This window comes from Cicer arietinum, chromosome 4 (genome assembly GCF_000331145.2).
Source record: "Cicer arietinum cultivar CDC Frontier isolate Library 1 chromosome 4, Cicar.CDCFrontier_v2.0, whole genome shotgun sequence".
NCBI classification, from domain to species: Eukaryota; Viridiplantae; Streptophyta; class Magnoliopsida; order Fabales; family Fabaceae; genus Cicer; species Cicer arietinum.
This window is the reverse complement of record NC_021163.2, coordinates 15,304,660-15,325,099: the sequence shown is the minus strand read 5'-3', so window position 1 is coordinate 15,325,099 and position 20,440 is coordinate 15,304,660. Positions and strand designations below refer to the sequence as shown.

The 20,440-nt window shown below is 34.1% G+C and overlaps 2 protein-coding genes across 7 annotated transcripts; one reads left to right on the top strand and one right to left on the bottom strand.

Annotated features, from left to right (window-relative positions):
* On the top strand, positions 1-4,001 carry LOC101503614 (fructose-bisphosphate aldolase 3, chloroplastic). Its single transcript, XM_004496959.4, has 6 exons — positions 1-344; positions 719-988; positions 1,379-1,488; positions 1,584-1,674; positions 2,681-2,950; positions 3,510-4,001. Exons 1-6 carry the CDS (start codon positions 192-194, stop codon positions 3,786-3,788), a joined length of 1,173 nt encoding a protein of 390 aa, XP_004497016.1. The 5' UTR covers positions 1-191; the 3' UTR covers positions 3,789-4,001.
* A 923-nt stretch (positions 4,002-4,924) lies between these two features.
* On the bottom strand, positions 4,925-18,573 carry LOC101503939 (DExH-box ATP-dependent RNA helicase DExH5, mitochondrial). 6 transcript variants are annotated; one of them, XM_004496960.4, is made up of 19 exons: positions 18,083-18,566; positions 17,749-17,903; positions 17,572-17,659; positions 16,852-17,097; positions 16,314-16,409; positions 13,701-13,889; positions 13,399-13,558; positions 13,188-13,318; positions 10,382-10,549; positions 10,020-10,292; positions 9,571-9,765; positions 8,430-8,633; positions 8,207-8,276; positions 7,964-8,112; positions 7,476-7,781; positions 6,551-6,610; positions 6,270-6,422; positions 6,030-6,140; positions 4,925-5,837 (listed from the first exon to the last, which is right to left on the bottom strand). In XM_004496960.4, the coding sequence occupies exons 1-19, from the start codon at positions 18,398-18,400 to the stop codon at positions 5,376-5,378; spliced, it is 3,534 nt and encodes a 1,177-aa protein (XP_004497017.1). In that variant the 5' UTR covers positions 18,401-18,566; the 3' UTR covers positions 4,925-5,375. The 6 variants fall into 6 exon arrangements, with proteins under 6 accessions (XP_004497017.1, XP_073223709.1, XP_012570231.1 ...); XM_073367609.1 differs by having other exon boundaries at positions 5,653-5,837; positions 6,026-6,140; positions 18,083-18,570; XM_073367608.1 differs by lacking the exon at positions 6,270-6,422 and having other exon boundaries at positions 18,083-18,568.
* Positions 18,574-20,440: the final 1,867 nt, after the last annotated feature.

Genomic DNA, 20,440 nt, shown 5'->3' with positions numbered 1-20,440 from the left:
TTGCCGCTTAAGCTTGTTTCTTTCTTTACTACCTACCGTTTAGACGGAGTGAACGAGAAATCAAAAAACCCTCTTTCATTTTCTCTTCTCTCTCTATAACATAACAACTCACGAGAAGAGAAACAACAACAACTTCGTACTTTTCGAATTATTGTTTCTCTCTTGTTGTTGTTCTTCACTCTTCTTCAGCCATGGCGTGTGCAAAACTCAACTCTCTATCTTCTCAATGGATCGCTAACAACCCTTTCTCTTCTCGCCGTGGATCATCCTCTCTCTCCACCACCCGCGGTGTCTCTCTCCCGATCCGCGCCTCTTCTTACTCCGATGAACTCGTCCTAACCGCCGTTAGTATTCTTTTCTCTTTTTTCTATTTCGATCGCTTTTTTTTACCCTCTTTCATTACTTTTAAATTCTTTATTATTCGTGCTACAAAGTTTCAAACTTTGCTGTTGGGTCACTCATTTTCTGCTTATTTCGTTGACTTTGGTTTTTGTTGTTGATTTGCTTATTTTGTTCTGCTTTTCAATTTTTTCAGCAATTTACTGATAGAGACTAATTTAATTTATTAATTATTATTATTATTATTATTACCACTTTTTGACTTTTGACTAGCACTATACTAGTATGTTTAGATTTTGATTTGGAAGATTTTATTTTATTTGTGTTGTTGTTGTTGTTGTGTTAATTTCCTTTGGTTGGTGATTGATTTGTTGTTTAGAAAACTGTTGCATCTCGTGGTCGTGGAATTCTTGCACTTGATGAGTCAAATGCAACTTGTGGGAAGCGTTTGGCATCAATTGGATTGGATAATACTGAGGTCAATCGACAGGCTTACAGACAACTTTTGCTGACCACACCTGGTCTTGGTGAATACATCTCCGGTGCCATTCTTTTTGAGGAAACCCTTTATCAGTCAACAACTGATGGGAAAAAGTTTGTGGATTGTCTCCGCGAGCAGAACATTGTGCCTGGTATCAAAGTTGATAAGGTATGTTGTTTGTGGTTGCGAGTAATTTAGGACTTCAGGTCTGTTTGGATTGATTTATTTAAACTTATCTATCGATATAATGCACTTGAGACTTTTTGAGGGAGCTTATGGAAACAAATTGTAACCTGGTCATTAGCTGTGTCCAACTTATTTACATAAGCTCTCAAAGATAGTTTATGAAAACAACTTATACGAAAACAGTTCAATTTTGATCATCTTTTGTTATGAAATAGCTTATACATAAGCACTTATATGATAAACGCTTATGCTATATGCACTTAATATAATTGATTATCCAAACAAGGCCTAAGATTGTGATTTGGTCTTAATGATCAATTATGAATTCATGATGGCTGGGTAGTTATATTTTTAGCCTTTTGTTCTTTGTAGGGTTTGGTTCCTCTGCCAGGGTCAAACAATGAATCTTGGTGCCAAGGATTGGATGGATTGGCTACTAGATCTGCTGAATACTACAAGCAAGGTGCTCGATTTGCCAAGTGGTAAGTTATTTTTTGTTTCGTCTTTATGAAACTTTGTTGCTGATAGGTTGCATTGAATTTGAGTTGAAATGGTGGTTCACTTTTGAAATGTACAGGCGAACAGTTGTCAGCATTCCATCTGGTCCTTCTGCCTTGGCTGTTAAGGAAGCAGCATGGGGACTTGCACGATATGCTGCTATCTCTCAGGTATTGCTGCATTCCGTGAATGTTTGTTTGTTGAAATGAGCTCATTGTTAGTGTAACAGACGTACTTTCATGGTTTATTCTTTGATACCGTCTTGAAAGGGCATTCTTTCATTTGGCTGTGGGTTTAGTTTGGCTTCGTGACAATGACAGTAAATATTTTAGCACATTTTCAATTTACAATGCACACAGGTTGTGAAATTTGATTTTGATTGATAGTAATCATATAATTTTTGCAGTGTAATGAATCTTTTATGGTTTGATATTTGATGTCAGTTTATAATTATATATGAAACAGTTACTTTAGTTTTTATCTCAAACAAGGTTTATTGCAAAATGCTCTTATCCTCTATCTCTGTAACCTCATTAGGTTAATCTGATTGGATATAATAAACAATGTAGCCTAGTACATTTTAGTTTCAGTTTGTTTTTGCCAGTTTTCTTATGTTGGATTTTTCGGATGCTGTTTGTGTTCCATTGCAGGACAACGGTCTTGTTCCAGTGTAATGAATCTTTTATGGTTTGATATTTGATGTCAGTTTATAATTATATATGAAACAGTTACTTTAGTTTTTATCTCAAACAAGGTTTATTGCAAAATGCTCTTATCCTCTATCTCTGTAACCTCATTAGGTTAATCTGATTGGATATAATAAACAATGTAGCCTAGTACATTTTAGTTTCAGTTTGTTTTTGCCAGTTTTCTTATGTTGGATTTTTCGGATGCTGTTTGTGTTCCATTGCAGGACAACGGTCTTGTTCCAGTGTAATGAATCTTTTATGGTTTGATATTTGATGTCAGTTTATAATTATATATGAAACAGTTACTTTAGTTTTTATCTCAAACAAGGTTTATTGCAAAATGCTCTTATCCTCTATCTCTGTAACCTCATTAGGTTAATCTGATTGGATATAATAAACAATGTAGCCTAGTACATTTTAGTTTCAGTTTGTTTTTGCCAGTTTTCTTATGTTGGATTTTTCGGATGCTGTTTGTGTTCCATTGCAGGACAACGGTCTTGTTCCAATAGTTGAGCCTGAAATTCTTCTTGATGGGGACCACCCAATCGAGAGGACACTTGAAGTTGCAGAGAAGGTATGGTCAGAAGTCTTCTTCTATTTGGCTCAAAACAACGTCCTTTTCGAGGGAATTTTGCTCAAGCCTAGCATGGTTACACCTGGGGCCGATCACAAGGAAAAGGCTTCTCCAGAAACCATTGCCAAATATACACTAACCATGCTTAACAGAAGAGTTCCTCCTGCAGTCCCCGGAATCATGGTACAATTACTGCACTTCAGCTTTTGGTTCCTCTTTAATAAATTCATACATACATATGGCTCCATTTGCTACATATTATAAAAAATGATTTTGATGTTCAATGATTTAGAGATTATTTTTCACAATTTTTTTAAAAAACAGAAGCTATTTTGTGCTTGTTTATCATAATAAAAATCATCTATGAAAAATGATTTTCGTGAGAAGCTACTCAAACAACTATTCATTTGAAGCAGTATTTAAATTCAGATATTTTTTAAAAGTGGCAACAAACAGATGAAAACTCTTACAAGTGATTTTATTTATTTTAAAAAAGTGAATATATCGTATAATTTTTCTGTTTCCACTGTTTTTGGGATTACCTGAAATCAGAATTTTGTGAACATCTTTATCAACAATTGCATGTATGCTGTCGTGTTCTTGATTGTAGCTAATTTGGTTGGATGCATGGCAAGTAGGCACACCATGAGTATACTAAAAAAATTCCATTTAAGATTGCATTTACATTAGAGTCTGAAAGTGAGAGCCACTGAATTAAACTATGTTATGTTTGCATTCTCAGTTTTTGTCAGGTGGACAATCAGAAGTTGAAGCAACACTAAATCTTAATGCTATGAACCAAACTCCCAACCCGTGGCACGTCTCTTTCTCATACGCACGAGCCCTGCAGAACTCCGTGCTTAAGACTTGGCAAGGTCGCCCCGAGAATGTTGAAGCAGCTCAGAAGTCTCTGTTGGTCCGTGCTAAAGCTAACTCCTTGGCTCAGTTAGGAAGATACTCCGCCGAGGGTGAAAACGAAGAAGCCAAGAAGGGAATGTTCGTCAAGGGTTACACCTACTAGAAAATTTAGGTGTCCCGTGTGGCTTTTGGCTGATTTATTTTATATCGATTTCTCACTAGCAGTGAATTTTAAGGACCTGTTCTAAGTTTTATTTTAGTTTTAATTTTTACTAACTTCTAGCAAATGAGTTTGAATAAAGTGAAGCTAGAAAGAAAGCTTTTCCTTGGTGCAATTGAGGTTGAGATTAGTAAAATATCAAAGGGAATTCACAGATTTTGCGTTGTTCCTTTTTGTTGGGAGACTTCATATTTAGCATACACATCATATATTCTGAATGCTATATTTATGAGTATAGATAAGTTATAAAATAGTCTGCCACGACTGTCATGTATGTGTATGGTTCTGGTTATTCAGTATTCTTAAATCCGATTTTAATTAAATTTTTGTCCCAAAAAGTGTTTGAAGCATATTCCTTGGAATAATTCCTTTGACATATAAAAAAGGAAAGGAATATTCAACAACGTTTATACATTAAATGCCGTGGGAATATTTCAATTTTAAATACGAAATCCGCACCTTTTTTTTTGCTTTACGAAATCTGCACTTTATTTGACTAATTAAATATTGGCTAGTACAATAAATCTGCATAATAACACGTGCAAAACAGCATATTCATAGACTATGTTTTCAAGGAATATATTATCAGAAGAATAATACCATTTGCATTGTCTATCATAACATGGCCAAATACATTCAGAGTTCATAACATCCCAATCTCATGAAATCTCCGGGAATAACTAACCAGATTTGTTGTTAAATATTGAATAACATCATACTTGTGGAATTTCTGTTTGCCTGTATAATTAGCTCAATTCTTTATTTCTTTCCACACGATTTCTTCTTCCAAAATCTTTCCATTTTAGTCATATTCTCTAAAGTTTTTGTCTAACAAAGGGTCATGGAGTCTAATGGTTAGAGTTGTATGTCTTTGATTTGTTTGTGACATCGATGATAAGCTGCCATTTGGTTTTATTTTTACGCATAAAAAAAGTTTAGTTTAACTGGAACAATTATTACATTTTCTATTTAACCTGCCATATTGCTTTCCTTTTCAATGCCATTTTGTTTCTTTTCCTGTGAACTTGTTCCTTTTCAATGCCATTTTGCTCTCAAACACAGAACAAACGCCCAGGAGATTCAACATATGAATCATGATATCAAATGAACATTACTAACATTTACTATACAAAAAATCAAAGAGATAGGATATTGAAACTAGAAGTATGGCATCATTCCCCGCTGAATATATGCACATCACCCAATGAATGAATGCCACGCAGTACGTCCTCTTGTTACAAAATGACCTACCACTATAACCAGATTACCAAGTATTTTCATGCTGAAAATATCTTCAATGTTTGACTGGCAATTCCTTGCTTCATATTCATAGATCTTCCAACTTCAAATTGAATCATTGTGATCCTGTGTGTGGGGCTTCACAGTTTTCATGAACAAAATGCAGAGATCCAAAATGCCTCCACCAAACCTTCTTGTGCCTCTAGAATACGAGTAGGAACCACAAGATTTAGGTCAAGTACATACCTGGGGTTCCTTTACCTTGGCATTGAGCTCATCATAGTTGGTTACTTAATTGTGATCCTTCTTACTTTTTTTCAGAAGCATCGACATGTGATTGACATACTCACAGCCTGACTGCTTGCCCATCAACCATTGCAATGCTTCAGCAGCAGCATCTTTCTCTGCACTCTTCTTATTGTTACAAGGTTGGCCCATAATCTGCATTCCATTGAACTCAACTGTAGCCCGAAACTGGTTGTTCTTCAACTGTTTAGTCTTGTAGACGGGGGGAGCATATCCTGCTCTTGTAAGCAAAGTTTGGAGCTGACTTTTAGAATTATCACCCCCAGGTCCACTGTCCGTCCTTGAAACCAATGATGCTGGGTGTGAGGCCACCACAGATGTCTTTGATGATTTAAGGACCTGGCGACCAAATACAAATCTTCCTTCACATGTGTCATTGGAAATCAGCAACCGTACCGCAGATAAGAGGTTATGATATGAGTGTATGCTCATTCTTGGAGAAAGTAGCTGTCAATCAGAACAATGTAAATTAAAAATTATTGTTCAAACCGTCCATCTAATTTGGCCAAGAGAAAAGGCACTAAAACAATGCTGCTTCCATTTGCATTATGAAACCGTGTTCAAATTTTTGTTCTCACTATTCAAATGTCAAATATATCAAGGAAAAACTGGTCTAATCATGAAATAATTTGCACCTACTTTGCTCTGAATGAAGTCATCAAGTTCTCTCCTTATACTCTGATACATGTCAACAACAGTAGGCTCCATGAAAAACTCCAGATATCCTCCCAACATTTTTAAGTGATTATCCTGATAGAAAAGATTGGATTTAGTAAACCAAAATACAATTAAAACTTAGACTACAATTTGTAAATATAACATTTTATAAAATAGATTAAACATGGGAACCAATAAATAAATCACATTGATGGCCCTTACAGCATCTCCTTTTGATAAGTTTCCACCAAACAGAAGCACCATTGAATCAGAAACAGCTGTTGAGTCACGTAGAAAAACTGAGTTCACTTTTATCTTCTCATTAAAAACTAACCATGGATATGGAATTTGAGTTTCCCGAGCATTAACCGAGTTCTAAGCAAATTCGAATAAACATGCATTTAAAAAGGAAAGCAAAAAAGAATCAGAAGACAGCATAAAAGCCAGCGTATAAAGATTCTAGAGTTTCATAACCAGCAGCATTAATAATTTAATGGACTAACCAAATATAAGAGCACTTGACCATCCTCCATTGTCTTCAAAGCGAATGACTTCTCATTATGCTGCAAATGAAATTACATCTTCCTTACTTATTCAGTCCCAAAACATAAGAATATGCTAAATATACTATATCCTAAATTAACATATTGCACAGCTCCAAGCAGTAAAATATTTTCCTGAAAACAGTGATAAATAATAAAATTCCGGATGGGCAATGATAAATGCGAATTTGATGATCAACAGTAGTTTACATAATGATGAATCTTTCTATTTAACTTGAATCTAAAAAATTATCATTACATATCAATCCTTATAGTAAAAGCAATACTTATTTTTAATTAACAATTTCTCTTCATACATAATCAGGAAAATGTGGAAATACAAAAAGTTCAAACTTTTCTACAACCAAACTACTTGAGTTAGAGTGATGCGAAAATTGTTAATAGATCTCGCCGTTAACATCAAATTTAATGTAAATTTTTATCAGTCAACCTGAAAGGTGGTGTTTTACCCCATGGTGGATGTCAGCGGTTCAAGTCCGCTTGCCTCCAACTTGAGAACTCAAGGTGAAAATAAAAGGAGGATAGGTGCAGAGACTCAAAGGAAGCAGACCTCATACAATAATTGTCCTATAAAACTACAGAAAAAAGGCTCATAAAGCCGTTAGTTAATTAATTTCCTGTTAAATCAATTTGCAGAGTTTAGTTGTGAGCAAAAAGAAAAATCTGGGTTTAACAAAGATTAGAATATAAAGGACGGGGCAATAGGGAAAAGATCTTGTGCACATGTTAAAATGGATGACGTGTGGAATGAAAAAGGAGGAGGTTTGAAGGGGCATTTGTTGCTCTTGGTTCTAATATACATCCAGCACTGATTAAGGGGAACGGCTTTTATATTAATATATCTTTGTCATATAAAAAGACATACCACCACAGAACAAATTCCAGGATATAGACCATAGCAAATAATTCCCCGGATGAGATTTACGTCATAGCTCCATGTATTATAGCTGGTTGTGTTGCTATCAACTAATCCAATATCCGTAAGCAGGCCTATGAACTCCCTCCGAAGAGCATCGATAGCTTTCATGGATTGAAATGAAAGAAAGTTTTTCCAGCAATAGTCATATCCACCCAGGTCTACCTCAGCATCTTTCCAGCCCTCATAAGCACGTACAAGCGCTAGGTGGTCACTGTATGCACCAGAGAATTGAGATTTTGCTGCCTCTGCAAGCTACAATGAAGAGCATTGAACTCAAATAATGAAACCAAGTTCAGGACAAGGATAACAGGGAAAAAAGGAACAGAGGGAATAAGTGAAGAACAAAGAAATGCATTAAATTTCAAGTAACCTCTGACAAAACAAAGAATTGGCTTTTCAATCATTAGTCAATCGTCCAAACTTGAGCAACTTACATCTTTTTTATCCAGTGGTGTTAGAAAAGGATCTCTCACGCTAAGGCCAGCAACAACAGTTAATATGGGATCCAGGCAATTGAAGATAGCACCTAATATAAGCATCTTGCCAAGTTTGGGTTCCATAGGAAGCATTGTCAAATAGCGTCCTGCAAATTAGAAAACCAAGAACAAGTTTTCATCATTTTGAGGGAAAATTAATTACTAAGCCAATTTTTCTAGTATTGTAAGGTATCAACCTACCTAGAATAGTCAAATTCTCATTCTCATCCAAAGCCCCAATTATTTTTAAATATTCAACTGCGTTTTGTACCTATGAATAAAATAATCAAACATAACTGAGGTACAATTTATATAAAAAAAAAACACAATAAATGAATAAACAACTTATATCTAATTAATAATAAAGGTGTGCATGATTTGACAGAGTTCTAAAGAATAAATCAACTTTATCATTATTCATTACCGCGAGAATTTCAGGAGACTGCAAAGCCCTAGACAAGAAGTCAGATATACTTCCAAGTCTTAGACTTTTGATTTGTAAACAGAGAGACTGCAAAGGTGTTCTCAAAATTTCTGGCAATTGATACTCGGCAAAAGCATCATATACACATCTAGGATAGAGATGGTAACACTCTCCAGGTTGAACACGACCAGCTCTTCCTCTTCTCTACAAAAAGGGAATCGAGGGAAAAACAGAATAATATTAATATTCAACTTTCAATAGTTTCATGATTAATATTTATTTATAGGAATACATAAACTAATTTAAAAAAGGGAAATTAGAAAACAAATAATAATAATAATACTGGTCATATTATATGAAGAAAAGACAAAAACAAAAAAATCAAAACCAATGAACTCATTAATAGTTGTAACTTTTTGAATATTTTTCCAGATACACTTTCATGGGAAGTTGAGACATTAAATGCATTAACTTATATTAAAAAGACATACTTTAAATGAGGGGAAAAAATGTCATTTAAGCAATAAATACATATTAAAATTTGTAACTTTTTCTTAGTAATAAATGAGACCGAATTGTTTTCCAAAAACTCTCTTATAATAAGGACCGTAGGTAGTAGTAATAAGTAAGAAATATGGAAACTAATCCTGTGAGATAATCTAAGATTGAAAACCGGTCCTAAGAGGAAAACCAAGATATTATGAGATATTATTTTATAGTCTAACAACTACTTCTGATTTATCGTGCAAGTTCTTGGTGAAATTGTGACCAAGCTCCATATAATATACCCAATTTATATTTCTCCCAGAGTCTTGTTTGATACAACAGTACAGACAACCACTCTCCTCTCAATGCTGACAGAAAGATCAAGACCTAAGCTAAAGTCTCGCAAAAATATGCATATCATACAAAAAAATCAAACTCAAACCATCTAAACTAAAAATGGTTCCAATAGTCAGGAGTCCATAGCATTCAGCCAAACTGAACTGATATGAACTACACAGAATACTTGCAAAAATGCAAAAAATAAACCCATATACATAATGACAGCATATAAAATGATGTCCAGCAACATTGATCATTGAACATTTCATATAAATGATCAATGCCAGACACATGATCAGCAAAAACATAAGCTTACTTGTCGAGCAGAAGCCTTAGAGATCCATGTAGGAAGCAAACAAGGTGTATTATTCAGTGCATCATATGACGTTTCTTTTGCTTTTCCACAGTCCAGAACAAAAACAACATCATTTATGGTGATACTCGTTTCAGCAATATTTGTTGCTAGCACTATTTTTCTCACTCCATATTCAGGCTCCTCAAATATTAACTTCTGCAAATCCAATATGTACAATTTATATAAATATTTGGTGTAAGTAGGAAGGCCAGTCATATACTTACTTTCTACAACAAAAGACTGTACATGTAATATATTGTTAAAAGTAGTTTTCAGAAAATAGTTTGATATAGGATCTGATCATGCTTATATTTCAAACATAAGATTTTACAAAACTTGTTGCTAAGTGTCTAATAGTTTAGGCAATTACACAAACTCTAACAATGAGTAGTCAACAGACAGAAGATTACTTGCTCTGAACTAGCCATTGAGCCATGACACGCTAGCAGCAAAACACGCTTAGAATCTCCCAAGACAGCATGTGCCTGTAGCTTCTCTTTCAGAGAGCTTATATCATCCCACCCAGTCATGAAAACCAAAACAGCACCAGGCCTTTCATTCTCACATATATTGCATAGGATATATTCTATGAGATTAAAACCAAAACAGTCAGGATTCCAACATGACAAAGACTCCTGTGTTTGAAGACTGTAATCTTTGAAATCAGCAGATCTAATTGCATCCTGGTAACATTTGTCAAAAACAGTAAATGAAAATGAAGGAAATACTAAACAAATATTGAAGCAACTGCAGTTCATAATTTCTTGCATACCTCTACTGCAGAAGCAATTTGGCTTTTTCTCTTTCTTGGGGCCTGTTTGTTCATTTTCCACGACCTTTCTTGACCATAATCATCAACTTGATTACAAGGAGTCAATCGATAGCCCGTCATTTCAAGAATGTTCTCCAAGAAAAGAGTTCTAACAGGGTGTGTAAGGCCCTATATCAATAAGCATATCCGTCCAAACAAACAGAAAATAGATGTTAGTAATAAAATATCTTATAATATCTTTCACACTATATTAGAGTATCATACTTTATTTCCTATGGTCAGGTTATAATCTAAGTATCTTACATTATCTCTTCAGATTAGTTTTTATATTACTATTGTTATCATGATTTGACTCTTATTATTTCTCTCCTCTTTTGTCTAAAACTCATAACTTCGACATGATATCTAGACTCTTGTTTGATAATATTCAAACTCTTATTATTTCTCTTCTCTTTTGTCTAAACCTCATAACTTCTACATGATATCTAGAGTCTTGTTCACTCTGTATTCATCCTGTCACTATTTTGCTGTTGTTTTCATTAAATTTAAGAACATTCTTATATGTATACTTATATTTGGAATCCTTTGTTGAACCCTGCTTTAACTCAAAACAATTTTCTCTAGAGATTTTTGTAGCCATCTAATTTAAGAGACACGTTATGCCTGTATCTTTCAGGCACTATTGCTGCCACTGACTGCTGTCGCAGAAAATTATTCTGACGAAACCATCAAGACCGGAATCTGCTGATCTACAAAACCCCAAAGTTTATGCACCAACAACCATAACACGCGCCATTACATCAAGCAACTCTTGCCGACGTGTGAATACCACACGCCACCATACATGTTGACGAAGGCGGGTTCATTGTTGTTCTTGCCGGCTTTCCTTTCTGTTTTGGTATGTTTGGCTTCTAGGTCTTAATTTTCTACTGTCTTATTTGGTTTTAGGTGGATTGCCGTCTTGTGTTTTAATGTTTTGCTCGCTGAAGTTCGTGTTCTTGGGTTGTTTCTGCATTTACTACTGCTCGTGAGTCGCGACCCTCTCAAGTATTTGCTGCCTTTGGTCATAAACCATGGCATTTTCTGTTTAAATTGAAGTTGTGCCACCACCATAATCCGTTCCAATTAGAGTTTCAGCTGCCAGAGTGCTAACACTGGCTAAAAATTGTTTAAGTTTGTTTTGATGCTATGACATTTTTGGTTAAGTGTTTCAATCGTTATGGTTTGGTTTTGCTTATTCTTAAGCTTTGATATTTTTGCTTCTGTCTTGAATGGTTAAGGCTCTCTTGATGGTAAAGCTTTTGTAGTTAGTACTTCATGGTGGTAAAACATTTCTTCTTTGAAGTTCAGACATCATTGGTTGACTGTTTTGGCATTCTTCATTAGATTATCCAAGATATCTTTTAGATCTGGTCGTGTCAAATGTCAATATAATAAAAAATATTGTAATAACATTGATATTACATTAGAGTATATTAGTTTATTTCCTCTATTTCCTATAATCAGTTGTTTATAATCTTAGAGTATCTTAGATTATATCTTAGACAAGTTATTTAATTATTATTAATTGTTTTTTATTTACCTATTTATTTATTTAGGGTTGAGTCCACATATCACTATAAATAGGGATTAGTGTTTTGTTGTTTGTATCAAATTAACATCGAGTTATTATCAATAATATTCAAGCTCTTATTATTAGTCTCATCTTTTTATCTAAAATTCATGACATCAACAAAGGAAAACTTAGACTTCTTGGCACCAAAATATTAGGGTCTGTTTACTTTATGAAAATATTTCCTAATTTCATTTTACCTTTATGCGAGACTCTTGAAGTAAATCATTGTCATGTAGATATGATGAAATACTAAATGTAGATGAATTTCCAGAAATAATGAATATAATTTTTTGACATTTTCATTGTTTCTAAAAATGTAGACAATTGTTCACTACAAAAGTCTTTTACCTGCTTATTAAACGGTAAAATTAACACAAATTTTAGAAATTGAAAACAAGAAATATTGTCACAAAGTTAACGGTGTAAACAACCCATAGCCTTTCTGTTAGAAAATTTTACAATATCTATCCCAAAGAAAGTTAACTTTTTTAATAAAAGAAAACTGAAATGGAAACTACTTGGAAACGTGAATTCTGGAGCAATTGCATTCCCATCTACGACAACATTATATCTAGTTTGAACCCTCTTAAAATTTGAGTAGGGCAAACTCATCCTTACAAAACCGACTTGTAAGATGAAAAATGTCTTCCACTTATACAAACACATTTTCAAGTCATATCACATCACATCTAAAGTGGAACAACCAACAAACCCATCTACTCAATTCTTCCAAATCATCTCATTTTATATCTTTCATATAATGTTTTTTAAAATCGAACTGGCCATTGATCCAGTAAAAGTCCTGATTCATGGTAGAGTGGTTTAACCATAACCAAACTGCAGTTCAACCAATATATAATCTAATAATGACATTAAATGGCATATAGGGTTTAATCCTTTAGGTACAGAGGGAGGAAAAGGAACACCTAGTATAATAAAATTATATTGATATTATGTCAAAGATTCGTTCGATGATCCTACACAGGACAAAGCATTAATTCTTAATTTCTTATTCATATTAACATAGGACTCTTATTCCTAATTAAACGAGTTAATAAAAAAAATGATATATGGACATAATGGAGATGATCTCAATTACGATAAATAATTATACGATCAAATATTTTCCAAAGACACAACAGCCCGCATCACAACATAAACAAGGAATATCATTTAGTTTGTGAAACAGACCGGTATGTTCACTATTGGAGCCCCGTTGAAGTACAAAGAGAACAGCTCTGCATCTAGGGTAGCACTCATCAAAATAAGTTTGAGTTTGGGCCGATGAGGAAGGAGATCTTTAAGGATAATAAGTAGAAAATCTGTTATAAAGAAGGCACGAATTTAATATTCAAAAGAAATCTTCTGAAAGTCAAAGAGTTGATCAAATTCAGAGTTCTACCTTCATTCATCCCACGTTCATGTATTTCATCCACAATAACATGAGTTACACCTTTAAGGTTTCTATCAGCAAGTAATCTTCTTAATAAGATGCCTGTCGTGCAAAAGAGTAGATGTGTATCTCTCCCTTTCATTCCCTCCAGTCGAACTCTATATCCAACCTTTCAACAAAAAAGACTGCGTGTGAGCAACCAATAGAGTAATACTTGAGTTCTAAGAAAATATCTCAAGTTCTAAGAAAATATAGTAGTACTTAGTTGGGATAGTATATTGAAAGTAATGGTCATTGGCAGACAAACTCACAGATTCACCCAATTTCTCCCCTCTCTCAAAAGCAACCCTTTCAGAAACAGACATAGCTGAAATGCGTCTTGGTTGTGTGCATATAATATTACACGCAGCTCCATGAACTGATTCTATCTCAGACTCCAAAATAAATTGTGGAATTTGGGTTGTCTTGCCACAACCTGTTTCACCTGAAATGATGATTACCTGTAAAATTGAATTATAGATGTCAATTTGCAAAAAGATTGAAAATTGAAATTAAGAATATGAACTACTTTTAAAAATATATTTAGCAGCAACCAGCCAACACATGCAAATCAAGTATAGGGTAACATAGAATTTAAACAAGAATACAAGATGCATACTACATTTAGTAATTATTAATAATAAAAGCATTTATTGTCTCAATTAAACATCGGTAGCTCAGCAAAAGAATTTCTGGTTACATTAAAAGTGGGCAAATAAAAGCTGCAAATATTTTTTATAATGTCAAGGGTCTTAAGGATCCCATGTGTACTGCCAAGGACATAACTGTATCATTCAAAGGTATTAAATATGCTTTTAGTCCCTTTAAATAAAGTGACTTCTGTTTAAGCCCCTACGTATTTAATACCATTTCGATCCCTCAGTGTTTTAGAATGGGGACTTTTCGTCCCTGGCATATTTTTCTTGTCTGTTATATACGGATGAGCATGTCATGCAAGCATTACCACATGTCCGAATTTGTCTTGCATGGATTAAAATGTGGCAAAAAAATTATTTAAGTGTAATGACATGTCATCACCTTCCTCTCCACTTCCAAACTGTAAGTATCCAGTTTCCTCCTCCAACACTTCTGATTAGGCTGCCCACTACACCCTTCTTCCACACCAAGCCAGCAATAGTCCTCAAAGTCATTTCTCTCCTTTCCACCCTCATTCTCTCCTTTTAACTTTGCTATCCATGAATGCAAGTATTCAGTGGAGATCGTGATTCATGACCTTCAAAGAGGAAGAGAATGACCAACCTTTCTACCCATTGTTCCTCTATTGGAAAAAATTGATTAAAAAAAATATTTCCACCTTTCTATTACCATAAATCAATCAAATTATGTACCTGAAAACCCACGACCTGTAATAATAAACCGTAGAATGACGGCTCAGAAAACAGAGAAAGAAGGAACCAAGTACAAACCTGAAACCATCAGCCCCTGCATCAACAACTATTGTGTGACACTGACGACCCAGCCACAAGCAATATGATGTGCCAGAATTGTTTCACAACCCCACATCCTTGACCAGAATCTCACCATCTTCCACATCAAAAGATGCTGCTGACTCCCCCAAGAGATCCTTTCCAATAAAGCCCACAAACCACAGATCCTCCCTCGTCTAACTAAATGAAACAATACGATCCATAGTTAAACATGTCTTGAACCGGAGCTCTAGCTGCTGGAAGAAGGTTGGCCTTGGCAGATTCTAGTGCTTGGGCGGAGTGCTTGTCCGTGTCGAAACAAGGTTTAATCATTTCATACTTTTTAATTTTAATAGTATATCTTATTCTAGTGCAGGTAAGGAGAGCTCCACTGTGTTTAATCAAGGTTTGATTATTTCATTTTTATATTGTACCTTTGTCTCTTTTTTAAACTTTGAAATCGTAAATTATTGTGATTTACGATAATTTACGATAATCTTATGGACGTGATTCTTTTCATTTTTCTTTTGCATGAATCAAATTGAGTAAACGTAAAAGAATGTTGATAATATAACATTGAACCCTAACTTCCTGTCTCAGTCGCATTTAAACCACTTTGGCAGCTGCCACTTCACATAGAGTGACACAATGCCACATGACATGATTAATGACTTGCATTAATACTAAACATATTTGGATCAATGATATGGACCAAATATAAGAACTCTGGAATAAAAACGGGTCAAAACAACATCAAAAGCTTGATCAGGGTCCAAAAGCAAAACACTGGTGTAGTTTGAGGTACTAATTCTCAGCCATTGATAACTTGCTCAAGCTAACCTATGATGATAGATAAAATGAGATATATGTGCCTGATAAAGAATAACTAGAGCACTGCATAAGTGCAGTGGATCTAACATAAAATGTCTATCTTCTGGACAAAATAACAAATCCAGATCTTATTCCAGCAATTTATGATCGTGAATATGAATCCATGATACAATTCTCCCAACACTCAATAGCCAACCTCTCCTCCCAAATACAACCACTGCTGCAGCAGCCGCGGCAATTCAACCATACCACCAACATATTTAACCATTCATTCTCCATAAAATAGCCTCTATAATTTTGCCTAATATCTTTGGTTTAAAAATTGACAGCCAAACATCCAGTTACTTTTTTCCAGCGCTTGTTAATTTCACATTACAACTTTGAGTTTGCATAAAAGCACTGAATTTATCCTCTGAACCATCTAATATATGTTCTTCAGCATGTAAGCCAATCAAATTGGCCACATGTATTGGCCTACAAGAATGGTATCACAAGGCTAACATGAACATATTAAATAAGTACTTTTGGTGATACACAACTCAACGTATAATGCAGTTAAAAAATCAGAGGCTTGATCCATAAAGTTAATAGCCCTAATGAAATACATTATACAACTATTCAACAAACCTGATTCTTTGATATGGCTGATAATATTGCTTCTTTCTCTTTATAAGCAGGGAGATTGCTACGAAATTCTAACATTCTTCTTCCTTCAGGTGATTCCTAAAATGAAAAGGGAAGACGTCAAGAACATTCAGCAAAGTCATTTTGTTGTCTAAATAGTTTCTAAAGTGTTAAGTTAAAGGGATTTAGATGAAGAAGAAGAGAAAGAAGGCTAATGACCACGATCTTAACAACAATGTCTAATGACACAAAGGAGAACCATCAAAACTTTTTCTATAAACCTATTACCACTGCCAGATTAGTTAGGCATGAACATAACACCCATTTTCCATGCCCCAACCCTCAAGATGAAAGTTCAAAGAAAACACCGCAACACCTCGTTTAACATCTTACATTGAATATAAATTATTAAGTAGTGACGAAGTTAATATCAACATCTTATGACTCTGAATTGTGAACATAAAAGTGAAAAAACTAAAAGCGCACACGAACTATATTATAAACAAGACATGACATAATTTTATATCCAAGTTAAAGTAACCTGCCAAGCTTGCTGCTGATCTCGCATTTGCAAGCTTATCCGCCGGACAATTTTCTCGACAACAGTCTTACTGGATGCTAGCTGCTCAGGTTGCTCAAAAAGCCCTTCGTCTGTACCAAAACTGCCATCACTGCTTGATCTTGCAAAAGACAAATCTGAAAAGCTTTTGTTTACCCTGGACATTTGGCTAAGGTATTCCTCGAAGTATGCCCCAACCCTCCTGAACACAGTGATAGGCATGCTCACCTATCAAATACTGAAAGCTTTACTAAGATGTCTCTCTCAGGAGAGATAAATTTTCCATTGATAAAATTTGTTATGAAATTAGATCTATAATTCATTAGGCTTCACATGCATTCAAACATAAAAAGTTAAACAGAATAATAGTAGAAAGAGGGAGGGGTAAACATGAAGAACATTTACGGAATCCTAAGGGTCTGTTTGGATGGAGGATTTTGGAGGGTGGGCTTCTTTTTCTTTTATAAATTAAGGAAGCTATAAAATGTTACTAAAAATGAATTAAGTGTAATTGAAATGTTATATGATCATCTATCATGTTATTCTTTCAAAAAAAAAAAAAAAAATCTCAATTATAGTCTTAGCTCTCCAAAAACTCACCTTCCAAAATCCTTCATCCAAATATACCCTACGCTTTCATGTAATGTCTAAAACCATAGAAAATGGGAAAGTAGATAACAAATCAAAGAGCAAAACACATACTTCCCTCTGGGGCCGCCTTTCATCCAAATCATATCTATAGTTGGGAAGTGGCACCTTACTGAAGACAACAACCTTGGAATACATATGGCTGCCATAAACAAGTGCAATTGAATTGAAACAATAAACACCAGACAAGAAAAGACTTCTGATTCAAAGGCATTACAGAAAAAAACACACCTATACAGCCCCATTCTAGTTGCCAAAACTGCTATTTCATCAAAATCACGCCTATCCTTTTTCTCCCTCGAGAACAACTCTTGCTTACTCTTGTCATTTAACAGCATCGTTAATTTCCGATACCACTCTTCCATGGTTTCGCTGGGGAAACCACTCTGCCAAGTAAATTTCAAACAATGCATAAACAAAACAGAAAAAAATAAACATCTAAATTCCAAATTCAAATATCGCTATATAATTACGAACATTCACACTTACACATTGAATTACGGGAGAATAAAGAAAAATAAATAAATATAAGAAGCATCAATTTAATTTAAATAAATAAACTAACCGGTAGTGAAGGAACTTCAACTTGACGATTGGAACCTTCCTCGAAAATGACGTCATCGTAAGCAGAAACGTAGCGAGAATTTATCTTGTTGTCAGATAAGGGGGTTTGAAGAGTGGTAGGTGGGGGTGTATGGTTTTCGCGTAGTTTGGCGACAACCGGAGCGGGGGAGTTAGCGGAGGTGATGACGGAGCGTAAGCGGTGGTGAGGAGGAACGTAAATGGCGCCATGGGAGGACAGCGAGGGGCGGTCCTTCATGGCGAGAAATGGAAGATGAAATGAGGGTTTTAGGGTTTTGGGAATGGACGAATTAGGGAGCATGCAAGCTTAGACGAAACGGCGTCGTATTCGATTTTGTGATGTTTCTATGTGTCAGTGTGTGTGACGGGACGGAAGAATAGTAACTCTTTTGAGCGATGATGAAGGAACGATGTTGAGATCTCTCTTGAGCGTTCCTTTACTGCTAACGGTTACGCCACGTCAATCTCCGTCACTGCCACGTCTGTATATATGATTCCCGAAGAAGAATATGGATTTGTTTTTACCATTTTGATTAATATATATTTTTTAAGAATATAAGCTTCAAAAAAATTGTCAAAAAATATATATATCTTTTAGGTCAAATAAATTTTCTTTCCTTCAAAAAATTTCATCAAATTATGATCTCTCAAAAATTATAAATCGATAAATTTAGTGGTTGGTGTTAATATCTAATACCGACTTGTATGTTTTTTCTAATTGATCTCCTATTATTGAAAAAATTATTAATTAAAATAATATATTTTTTTAAAATAGATCCTAATATCTAATTTTGGACAGTGAAAGAACATGTTCATTCTCATCATATTTTTGCATAATTGGTTCAAGTATAATTTGTTTCAGTATATTGTCATCTTTAAATAAAATAATTGCAAGTAAGTCATAGTTAATTTGAGCTTAATTAGTTGGTTATGGTATAACAATTGCAACTAGTTTTAGTACAATAAATGCAATTTTTGTGAGCTGTAATGGTTGAATCTTCCATGTTTTTCTCTTTGTGACTTATTTGGTCTTGTCAATATATTTGATGAAAACATATGTATAACTTTACCACAAGTAATAAACTAGAATATAGGTATACATTATTTTATATCCTTTAGGAGCTAGTCTCTTATATATCACCCATTTCATACTTTAACTTAGGGCATATATATAATAAAAAATCTCTATGTATATAATAATACAGTAGATAAACTCATCCTATAAAACAAGACAAATAAAAAATACAATACAATGCACATTGGTAAATATCAAACAATATATATAATGAAAGAAAAAGCAAGACTGTACCCCCCACATGTTTTTAGGTATCAAAAGATCAAAGAATAGGAATACAATCCTCATCCAACACAACACATTAAAAAACTAGTCAATTTTGATACACATAACAAACAACATAATAAAAAATGAGCAAGACCCTACCCCACAATCCACATATTTTCAAGTATCAAAGAACAAAGAATAGAAATCTAACCCTATCCCACCACAACCCATTAAAATACTAAATATGGATTTATGAACCAATGACGAATCTTAATAATGAGAACATATTTCACGAAATCCAATTTTGCATATTCAGAACTACTTTCTTTGTTTTATTTTCTCTTAATTTATTTTTTTCATTTTCTCTAAAATTTGAGGTTTATAAATATAGTAGAACAAAAAAGAGAAATAAGGATGTTAACTCACATGACAAAGAGGGATAATTTGAGGATTTAGAGTTTCATGTTTATAATTGTGTTTTAAAAATTTAAAAACAATTATAGTAAATTAATAATTTTTTTATAATATCACGTCAATTAAATTAATGCACGAGTCACTGTCACATGTGTGGATATTAATTGAAACTAAAATTTAAAAATAAAATTTGATAAATTTATAGATTAAGGTTTAAGACTAGTAACTGTGAGTATTGTGATATAAGTGTTTGGGCTTATGATCACTATGAGAGGTGGTTTGAAGAATGGATGAGAGTACAACCAATAATAATTAGGATTTGAACCTGCGACACGCTTTTGTTATATGATATTTATCATGAATGGTGTGCATTTAAAACTTGGAAGAATATGTTTTTATCACAAATTATGATGCTAGTGAAAATGCACTGAATTTACTTCATTGAGTTTTGAATTTGGTTTTTTGTCTAAGTTTTAACTTTTAAACACTATGCGATCTCCCAATGGAACTTTAGAAAATTTTATTCCCCCAGTTATATTCTTACTTCCCCAATCCCTTTATCGTTTTTTATTTTCATTATTTTACTATTTCAATTTTTGCTCTTATCTCAAATTCTCTCAACTAATCACACTCACCCCATCGAGT